The sequence below is a fragment of the Emiliania huxleyi genome, assembly GCF_000372725.1.
Source record: "Emiliania huxleyi CCMP1516 chromosome Unknown EMIHUscaffold_203, whole genome shotgun sequence".
Classification (NCBI taxonomy): Eukaryota; Haptophyta; order Isochrysidales; family Noelaerhabdaceae; genus Emiliania; species Emiliania huxleyi.
In genome coordinates this window covers 169,903-180,067 of record NW_005200571.1, presented here as the reverse complement: position 1 = coordinate 180,067, position 10,165 = coordinate 169,903, and the positions used below count along the sequence as shown (strand labels likewise).

Below are 10,165 nucleotides of genomic sequence, written 5' to 3'. Positions count from 1 at the left end.
CCGCGCGGGGGGAATAGGGACCAAATCGGCGGGACAATATCAAGCGGGGATTGAAATACCGGGATAACACCGAAAAGGCCAGGACACAGGAAGGGGCGGCCCATAGGGAGCCGGCACAGGGGGCAACCCCCGGGGCTTCTTTAAAGGTGCTAGGCGCGGTTTCGGCTTCCCGTGATGTGAGGGGTCGGATGTAAAGGATCGTAATGAAGGGGGCGGAAGGGGAGGAAAGGGGCGGAAAGGGGTGGTGGCGGGGGGGTGGGGTGCCCTCCCCTTGGGCACGTTGGCGAGCTGCGCGGCGGCCTTGAGGTAAGAGGCGTAGTCTGTCTCTTTGTCGACGCCCTTGAGGTTGATATACGCCTCGTGCAGCGCGTGCATGTCGAGGTACCTCCCCTCCGCCTCCTCCCCCGTGAAGGTCTGCTCGTTGGCGCCCTCGAGCACGTCGACGAGCAGCTCGCGCTCGTACACCTCGCTCGGCGGCGCGATGTTGTGCTTGCGGTGGTAGTCGCGCAGCAGCTTGAGCTGGTCGTAGAAGGCGCTGAAGACGGTCGACCCTGCGGGGGGGCGTCCGGCCACAACGGCTCACGCGATCCGGACGGTCGTCGCAGCGCGAGCGGCGGCGAGCGGCGGCGAGTGGCGTCGGCGCACCCGACATCGCCTGGATCTCCTCCCTCCGTGCACCGTCGCCGTCCTCGTAGACGGCAGCCAGCCTCTTGGCGCGCTGCGTGTGCGCGTCCAGCAGCGTCGCCACCACCTGGTCGCGGGCGACCTCATCGACCCGCTTGAGGTGCGCCGTCGCCGGGTCGCCCAGCTCCCGGTACATGGCCTTCTCGAGGATCTCGAGGTCCTCGTGCAGGTTCCGCGCCTGCTCGAGCAGCGTGCCCGACATCGCGCAGGTTCGCCCCGACTTCAGCGCCGCTTTAGCGAGCCGCGCCGCGCCACGTCGAGAGAGGCGCGCTGCTGCGAGCGCCGGGCCGGCTAAAGAATTTACAAAACCTTCCCACGACAGTAGGCACGGACTGGCGCGCACTGGCATTAACACACGCTAAAGAAATCACTCGCGGTAGCACCGCGCCTGCGTGGCGGTCTGCTGACGACCTTTGTCCTCTGTGCTCTGAAGCAATCATACGCTTAAAAACAAAAGCGGCTCAAAAAACAAAACAAAAGCGGGCGTTTGCGAGTGCCCCGCCACGCCTCCCGCTTGCCGGGGCGCGCGCGCCGCGCACAGCGACGAGCAGCAAGCTAACGAGGAACCAACAACCAAGACGCCGCGCAGCAAGCACCCGTGACGTGGGCGCGCGTGCCCTGCCGAAGGAGCTATACCCGGAGGGTTCAAAGCGGTTGTTGGCGACTAATCCTCTTCCGCATAGTTGTTCTTGATGTCCTTCCACTGCTTCTGCACCGCGGGGAGGGGGGGGGGAGGGGGGTGAGAGCAGCGCCCCGGATCGCGCGCGGGAGGCTGGTCACGGCCAGCGCGGAGGGGCCGGCGGGCGGCGGCCATATCTCGGGTGGGCGGGGCGGCGGGACGCGCGCGCACCCCCCGGTTGTTCATGTCCCACAGGCCATTCATGACGTTGTCGAACGCGAGGCCGGCGAACGTGGCGGTGAGCATGACTGTCGTCATGTAGGTGGGACTGTACTTGAAGAAGGTGTTGTAGATGAAGCGCGACGCGGCCGGCTCCGGCTGAAGCCGACCCTTGAGCCAGGCCGGCAGGGGCGTGCTGACGGCCTTGCTTGCCATGGAACAACCCCCGGGGACAAGCGCGCGCCGCTGATCTGAGGCACTCCGAGAAAAACCCTCGGGGGCGATGTGACCGGAGTGAGCTGGCCCCGCTTCCCAGATCACCGTCGATGATGGCGACAGAATCGGACAGAGGAGACGAGACGGGGGCGGAGCCGCGGCTGAAAAAGGAGGCTAGGAGGGGAGGTCGGGCCCCGCGCCCGTCACACAAGGTCACAACTATCGGGATGCGACCAGAAGGAAGGACCGAGAGGTGGGGGAAGAGTCCCGAGGTGAAAGTTGGGAGACCACGAAGAGGGGTCCGGAGTGGTGAGGCGCCGGGTGAGGGGTGTGGGCGGGCGTCGAGTCCGTGTCGAGTGTTTACTAGCTCCGAGTAGAGGGGGCGTTCTGCTGCTAGGGGAAACCTGGAGCGCGGAGCTAACCCTCGGAGACCCGTGTTTACTTTAAGGCCCTTTCCCTGCGAACGCGCACCCCCGGGGCTAGGGCTCTCTTGCCCGCAACCCGACACCGATCATCCGGCCCGCTGGGTGCGCTTCTTAGGACTTAGCTCCCCGGCCCTGGATGTGAGGTTACCGACTGCACTCCAAGTGCTCCAAGATGTGCCTCCTGCCTCGGGTTCGCCGTGCGTTGTCCAACTCCGGCGACCCGCCGGCGTCCGGGTCTGCTCTTTTCCGTTTTCCTTTTCTTTTTTTGAAGACACACAGACGACACGAAAAAGTTAAGGAAACACAGAAGCGTGCCGGCAACCGCAGCGGCGAGCGACGGGAACCCGCGCCGCACGAACAAGCAACAACGCGGAACGGCAAAAAAGGCACAAAACGCGGGAAGGGGAACCGTCGACATGCCCGATGCCCAAAAGTTTTGCAAATAGAGGTCGAATCCCAAACTGACTCGAGCGACGCGAAGACACGTCGCACTCCATGTAGAGCTCTACGAGAGCCCTTTCTTCTCTCCCACAGCCGCTGGCTCACATGGCTCGCGTCGCCTAGCCTCGCCTGGCGCGTGCCAAGGGAGGGGGTGGCGAAACGCCCCTACTCCGTCTCGCGCGCGATGGCGAAGCCCAAGACGCAGTGGCCAAAGTCGAGCGCCGCGATGCCGTTCTCGGCTTCTGCCGAGTCGAGGTGGTACCGCTCGTGGATCTCGTAGAGCGAGAGGACGAGGAGCGCCGCCCGCGCGCGGGCCGGCGCGGGGAAGAGCGAGTGGCTTGCCGGCGACCACGGCGCCGCCGCCCGCCGGATCAGCGCCGCCGCCTCGCCCTCGCCGCCCGCGGCGCGCCGCAGCGGCGTCGGCTCGCCCTCGTGCAAGCTCGCGCCGCCGCGCAGGAGGGAGGTGGCGCGGGCGGCGGTGAGGGTCTCAAGGTGCGCGAGCGGCGTCCAGCCGCGGCTGGCGACCAGCCAAGCGGCGAGGTCGGCGTGGCCTTCTTCGGTTGCAATCTCCTCGGGCGTGCCGAAGGGCGTAGCGGCGCGGGAGGCGCCGTAGGAGGAGAGGAGCTTGGCGACCTCGAGGTGGCCGTCCTCGCATGCCGCGAACAGCGGCGTGGCGCCGTCGTTGCAGGCTTGGTTGACCGCCGCGCCAGCCTCGAGAAGAAGCCGGGCGCACTCGAGCTGGCCCTTCTCGCACGCGATGAACAGCGGTGTGACGCCATCCTGCTTGGCTTGGTTGACCGCCACGTTGGCCTCGACGAGCAGCCGGACGATATCGAGGTGGCCCTTCTGGCACGCGATGTACAGCGGCGTGGCGCCGTTGTTGCGGGCTTGGTCGATCGCCGCGCCGGCCTCGAGGAGCAGCCGGACGCATTCGATCTCGCCGTTGAAGCTCGCAGCGCTCAGCGGCGTGGTGCCGTCGCTCATTGCTCGGTCGACTGCCGCTCCGACCTCGAGGAGCAGCTGGGCGCACTCGAGGTGGCCCTGGTGGCACGCAGCGAACAGCGGCGTGGCGCCTTGCTCATCGGCCTGGTCGATCGCCGCGCTCGCCTCGAGAAGCAGCCGCACGCACTCGAGCTGTCCCTCCTGGCACGCGATGGACAGCGGCGTGGCGCCTCTGGCGTCTGCTTGGTCGGTCGCGGCGCCAGCCTCGAGGAGCAGCCGGACGCATTCGATCTCGCCGTTGAAGCTCGCAACGCTCAGCGGCGTGGTGCCGTCGTCCATGGGTGGCACTATCGCCGCGCCCGCCTCGAGAAGGAGCCTGACGCACTCGACCTGGCCCTGCTGGCTCGCGACGAACAGCGGCGTGCAGCCTCTCGCGTCTGCTTGGTTGATCGCCGCGCTCGCTTCGAGGAGCAGCCTGGCGCAGTCGAGGTGCCCCCCCTCGCTCGCGAGGAGGAGCGCGGTGGCGCCGCCGATGTCAGCCGCCCCGACGCTCGCGCCGCCCTCGAGCAGCAGCCGCGCCGCCTCGGCCTGCCCGTGCCGAGCGGCCCAGGTCAGCAGCGTGTCCTGCGTGACGGTGTTTTGCCGCGCGTCGAGCTGGGCCGCGAGCGACGTGCCGCGCGTCCCCTGCCCGGAGAGGAAGGCGCGCAGCGAGGCCAGGTCGCCCCGAGCCAGGTCGGCGAGGCGGGTTGGGAGGAGGGCGCCGCTCATGAGCATGCCGCCAGAAAAAAGAATTCTCAACCAGCGGAAAGCGAGTGGGGGGAGGACCGAGGGGATAAGAGGGCCCCTCCAGACCGAGGGGGGGGAGGCCAGACCGAGAAGCCTCGAGGGGTGACGTCGAGTGAGGATGTACGTCGTGTGCGTGTCTGGTGTTTATTAGCTCCGAGTAGAGGGGGCGCTCCGCTGCTAGGGGAAACCTGGAGCGCGGACTAACCCTCGGAGACCCGTGTTTACTTTACGGCCCTTTCCCTGCGAACGCGCACCCCCTGGGCTAGGGCTCTCTTGCCCGCAACCCGATGCCAATCATCCGGCCCGCTGGGTGCGCTTCTCAGCTCCCCGGCCCTGGGTGTGCGGTTGCCGACTGCACTCCAAGTGCTCCAAGTGCTCTCGGACCAACCGCTCTAAACCTAGCCCGCGTCCATAGACACCTCACTAGACCCCACATACGGTCTCGTCCGTGCCTCGCCGGCCGGAGAGATTGCTAGAGGTGGAGCATGCTGCTCTAGCCTCACATGTCACTTCCTGTCGTCTGTTGTTTGTTGTGCCCTTGTTTGTTTCTCTTGGCACCTTGGAGTGCTGGGGGGGGCGACAGGGAGGATGTGGCCTTGAGTTATGTGTACGCCAACTCAGGGTGTGTGGCAGCCAGCTGGCTGTGTGTCTTGTGAGCTTGTTTGTGTCTGTGTGTCGCTCGTGCGTGTCGTCATCATCTGTCCAGCGTCCACCCATACCGCGTTGGTGTCCAGTCCGAGCCTGGCTGTTCTTCACCTTTCTACCTACCTACCTAAATCCAAAAAGAAAAGCTGTTGTAGCGCGCATGCCTGGGCCGCCAAAATCGAGATGGGCCCGAATCTCGAGGCCCGAATGGTGCGCTCCAGTTCCCCCGGCCCGGGATGTGAGGCTAAAATGACCGCCAGACTAGGTGGATATCCTTTGGCCGCGTTGGGTAGCCTTTCGTGTGTTGTTGTGTGGTAACCCTGTCCTTCTCCCACCCCTCGTTTGGCGTGCCCGTTTTATTTATTTATTTATTGTTGTTGTAATTGGAGGCGCCTCATCGGAGCCGTTATAGATTGAGGCTGCGGAAGGTTGCGATGTTGCTCTATGCTCTTGCTATAGTCCCAGATGCATCTCGTCCACGCCACCCCGAGTGTGTACTCGCCCCCCGCGGCCAGGCGGGCGAAAGGCGTGCAGGTAACGGATGTCCAAAGACGTCCCTAGTTCGCCTAGAGGCTGAGGGCCCAACTTGAGAATCGTGCTTTTTTGGGTTAGGGATGAAGGCGAAGGACCGATTACGGTGAGTACTCAACGAGTTCCGCGACCTACGCAGTCAAACCTGGGGGGAACTGACCGCATCAAGGCGGACTTCCGACACCTCCGTGAGCACCTTTGGCGATTCTCGCTCCCCATCGAGCTCTTCTTGCCGTCGGCTCTTCCTGTGTGCCGGCACAGAGCTCCGTGCAAGCCGTTCAACGTACAACGTGATCGTGACGAGTGTATCGCTTGACGGATCGACCGTATACTTGTTATCAGTTTCGACTAGCGCTTCTCACATCGGATACGGTCCTCACACACATCTGGTTCATGCTCACGCATCGCACTCGAATGTGAAGTAGTGCAAATGCTGAAAAGAATTTAAACAACCATGCGGAAAAGAATTCTTAAAGGGCGGTCTCTCACCACACTGAACGTGCCACGAGCAGGCGAGGGAGGCGTGCCACACACGGTCGTTCGTCGGACGCTTTCGGACGCGAAGACCCGACGATAGCTGATCCGCGGGATTTACACAACAGCTGTCACAGCTGTTGTGCGTCGGAGGCGGGGTCGAGGAGAATGGCCGAGTTTCTCGCCTTCGCGGGCGAATTGCCTGCGGATGTCCATCCGCACGTGCGCGAGATTTTCGGCCTGAAATTCAAGAAGCGTGCCGAACATTGCAATGGGCGCCCAGCTTACGTGAGCACTGATGGAAAGCGGATGTTGTGGCACGCAATAGCGACGGACGGCGCCAAAGCTTGGATTGTCGGCAACGTTTCAGATGCAGGCAAGTGGATTGGCGGTATTGCTGTGGTCGAGCGGGGTTCTGGTTCCTCGGTGCCCGAGCACATCACTAGCGTTTGGCAGGTATGGTCGAGCACGATGGCCATCGTGATGGCTCCGGCTTTGCGCCTGCTGCACAGCAATCCGGCGACTGCGCCCGACGATGCGGTCACTGTGACGCGCGTGCGCACGCGCGAGGAGAGGGACCTCGAGGGCCGCAGGCATGCCATCGATCTCAATTTATTCGATCCGAAGCGACGGCGCACCGTGGCTTGTGCCGTGGAAACGCGCGTCGCAAAGGCGCGCTCAGCGTGTACAGAGTCCATCGACAAGCGCGTGATCGAGCTTCTGCAGCCCGCAGTCGAGCAGTTTGTAAAAGGTGAGATCGACTCGGCCGAGCTGGCGCAGCGCAAGGAGGCCGCGCGCCGAGAGGCTGAGGCCGAGCACGCGCCGCTGAGCCAGTTGGACAAATGCTTCGAGAAGTACACTGCGGCGATCGCCGCGCGCGTCCAGGCGGAGGACGCGGTGCTGCAAGCGACTGAGACCGAGGACACGGCGCTCGCTGAGCTCGATGCGGCTGTGCGCGCGCTGCTGCCGGCCGAGGCGGGACCATCGGGCGTGGTCAAGGGCGAGTGAGGGAGGCAAGGGCCTGGAATAGGGTGCGCCCGTGGCTGCCGGGATCCGGTTGTGACCTGTACCTACACCATGACCTGTGCTCGTGTGTGAAGAACCGGGGTATGCTCGAGTAAAGAATTTTCATCCCCAACGAGAAGGGCCGAACGCAGTGGTTTCACTGCGACTAGCGTCTAGCGCTTCTCATGCTTCTCTTTTCGTTCGGCTTAGAGAGTACTCTCTAGAGGGAACGATCTGCGATCTGCCAGAAATGCCGCCAGACTGCCGATTTTTGAGACTGACCCACACACGGTGTGAAACAGGTCACAGCTTCGCAGCTCAATCATAAGGAACGATCAAGTTTCCGCTGACACCGGATCGAGCTCCCGCAAGCGCGCGCGCCCTCGCTGAAGAGGGCCGGCACGAAACGGCGCATCCCCAAGCTCTCCACACTCCAGCGGCGGCGGCGCGACAGCCTTTTCCGCCTCTGCTCGCCCCTCGTCCGCCGCCTCGCCCGCCTCGGCGCCGGGCAGCATGCTCCTCCACAGCATGGCGGCGAAAGCGGCGCGCTGCGCGACGGGGTTGTGGAGCATATGCAGAGATGTAGAAAGGAGGTTTTGTTTGTCTGTGGTCACAGAAACGTGCGGCCTGAAGAATTCTTCAAAATTTTGCCGACAGCGGCGGCATACCGCCGTCGGCATGCGCTTCCTCCTGCTCTCGGCAATCACAGAGAAGACAAAGACGCATCCCAACGAGAAGCGCGTCGACGCGCCGCTCGCGGAGGGGCTCCTCACCACCGTTCGGCTCGCCTACGGCGAGGAGGTTTGCGAGGCCGGCGGCAGTGTCTTCGATGACATCGGCGCGTTTTGCCAGGCGCGCGATCGTGCCGTCAGCGCCAAGAACTCCACCGCCAAGGAGGCGCAGGCCGCTGCGGTCACCTACGCCACCTACCTCGCGATCCTCACCGCTCTCGAGCGTCCTCTCGGTGATGCGTTGGGCGACATCGACGAGAAGTTCCTTCCCAAGCTGCCCTTCGGTTGGCGGTCGGCGCTGGAGAAGGATGCGGAGGCCAAGATGTCGCTGCTGCACCTCGAGCGGGGCGCGAGCGTAGACCCTCTATATCAGTGCGAGAGCAGGCGTCTGAGTGCGGCCCCCACGCCTTCAGGCGCCGCGCTGTGGAACCTGGCGATGGCAAACGCCTCGAGTGGCGCACTCCTGCCGCGCGACTCGGAGGAGGAGGTGAAGAAGGCGACGCGCCACTTCCAGGTCGCGGCCGGGGCGCTCGACGAGCTCGCCACGCTCGGCCTCGTGGTGAAGATAGCCGGGCGGGACTTGAGGCAGAACCCGGGGTCGATGGGCGGCTGTGAACAGCGTCTCTTCACACCTCTAGCTGTGAATAGGCAGAACCCGGGCTCGATGGGCGGCTGGAGCAAGCCGAAGCCCCCGCCCGAGCTGGAGGAGACGGCGTGTCGCTGTGCACAGCGTCTCTTCACACCTCTAGCTGTGAATAGGCCCCCGCCCGAGCTGGAGGAGACGACCGCGAAGCCGCTCTCCGCGCTGATGGTCGCGTTCGCTCAGGAGTGTCTGTGTCGGATGGCGGAGCTGTCGGGCAAGGCGGCGGGCACGCGGGCGATCCTCGGCATGGGGGCGGTCGACGCGTTTGCCGCCGCGGCGACCGCTCTCTCGTCGCACGGCGTCGACAAGGCGGTGAAGGGGTGGGCGCTGGCCGCGTGCCAAGCGCGACAGCTGTGAACAGCGTCTCTTCACACCTCCCGCTGTGAACAGGTGGGCGCTGGCCGAGTGCCAAGCGCGGCGCGAGATGCAGCGGGCGCTCTGCTTCTGGATGCTCGCCACGCCGGCGCAGAACCCGGGGTTTGGGGAGCTGGTAGCGCTCACCGCGCGCGCCGCCAGCGCAGCGTCCGCCGCCGTCGGCGCGGCCAAAAACTTGCCCGAGGTGGAGGAGCAGCAAATGCGCGACCTGCAGGTGACTGCGAGCGACAAGCTGAGCACGCTGCAGAAGGACAACGACTCGGTCTACTTCGAGTCTGTCCCGCCCGAGGCGTCGCTGCCCCTTGCCACGGGCAAGGTACCCGAACCCACCCTCCCCTACCCCACGGTACCCGAACCCTCCCTACCCTACCCCACGGTACCCGAACCCACCCTACCTACCCCACGGTACCCGAACCCTCCCTCCCCCTACCCCCACGGTACCCGAACCCTCCCTCCCCTACCCCACGGTACCCGAACCCTCCCTCCCCTACCCCCCACGGTACCCGAACCCTCCCTCCCCTACCCCACGGTACCCGAACCCACCCTCCCCTACCCCACGGTACCCGAACCCTCACTACCCTACCCCACGGTACCCGAACCCTCCCTCCCTACCCCACGGTACCCGAACCCTCCCTCCCCAGGTGCTCGCGAAGCCGGTGGCGCTGCAGGCGAACGCCTGGCGAGCCGGCTGCCGCGAGGGGCTGGGGAGCAGCGCCTGCTCACTGGAGCTTGGCCGCGCCTCGTAGGCGACGGTTGAGGCGGCGGAGGAGACGATGCTTGGGGAGCGATCCGTGGCGGAGCTCTTCCTCGGCCTCGTCGACAAGCCGCGCGCACCCAAGCCCAAGGAGAAGGGGCCCCGCCGCATCACCGCCTTCGGCGGCATGGCTGGCGGAGAGGAGAGCCCACACACGCACGCACACACACACACCGCTCACCCACGCGCACCGGGCCTTGGCACTTTGAATGCCGTGCCAGCTCCTGTCGTCTAGACGTGGGGCCGCGAGGGATTGCCCGGCCCTTGCGCCCCACCACCTCGTGTGCGTGGAGAAGTGTCCCTGACCTGACCTCACCTCAGGAGAGCCCGAGCCAGCGGATCCTCAAGTCGTCTCTCTCGGGAGGGTCTGCCAAGGCGCGATCCTCCCCTCTCTCCCTCTGAGCACTGCCCTCCCTGCACTCCCCTCCCTGCACTGTCTGCCTGAACTGCCCTCCCTGCACTCCCCTCCCAGCATTGTCTGCCTGCACTCTCCTCCCTGCACTCCCCTCCCAGCATTGTCTGCCTGCACTCTCCTCCCTGCACTCCCCTCCCAGCACCCTCTCTCCTCCTCAAACCCTCCCCCCTGCACTCTCCTGCTTCAGCCCGCCTTCCTCCGGCCTCCTCCCTGCCCCGCACTCTTCGAGACGCCTTCTAGACGCCTCACCTCCTCGACGA

General features: G+C 65.2%; 3 protein-coding genes across 3 annotated transcripts; 1 reads left to right on the top strand and 2 right to left on the bottom strand.

Annotated features, from left to right (window-relative positions):
* Window positions 1-140: 140 nt before the first annotated feature.
* Window positions 141-886, bottom strand: EMIHUDRAFT_234356 (hypothetical protein; the record flags this gene model as incomplete). The annotated part of the gene is made up of 3 exons (XM_005781357.1): window positions 141-149; window positions 280-551; window positions 646-886. 3 exons carry the CDS (start codon window positions 884-886, stop codon window positions 141-143), a joined length of 522 nt encoding a protein of 173 aa, XP_005781414.1.
* Window positions 887-2,769: 1,883 nt separating this feature from the next.
* EMIHUDRAFT_366023 (hypothetical protein) lies at window positions 2,770-3,384 on the bottom strand (the record flags this gene model as incomplete). Its single annotated transcript, XM_005781356.1, has 1 exon — window positions 2,770-3,384. A coding segment is annotated over one exon (615 nt), but the record flags the coding sequence as incomplete, so codon positions are not given.
* Window positions 3,385-7,652: 4,268 nt separating this feature from the next.
* EMIHUDRAFT_442850 (hypothetical protein) lies at window positions 7,653-9,408 on the top strand (the record flags this gene model as incomplete). The annotated part of the gene is made up of 6 exons (XM_005781355.1): window positions 7,653-8,065; window positions 8,132-8,315; window positions 8,379-8,424; window positions 8,497-8,681; window positions 8,752-9,052; window positions 9,378-9,408. Coding segments are annotated over exons 1-6 (1,146 nt in total), but the record flags the coding sequence as incomplete, so codon positions are not given.
* Window positions 9,409-10,165: the final 757 nt, after the last annotated feature.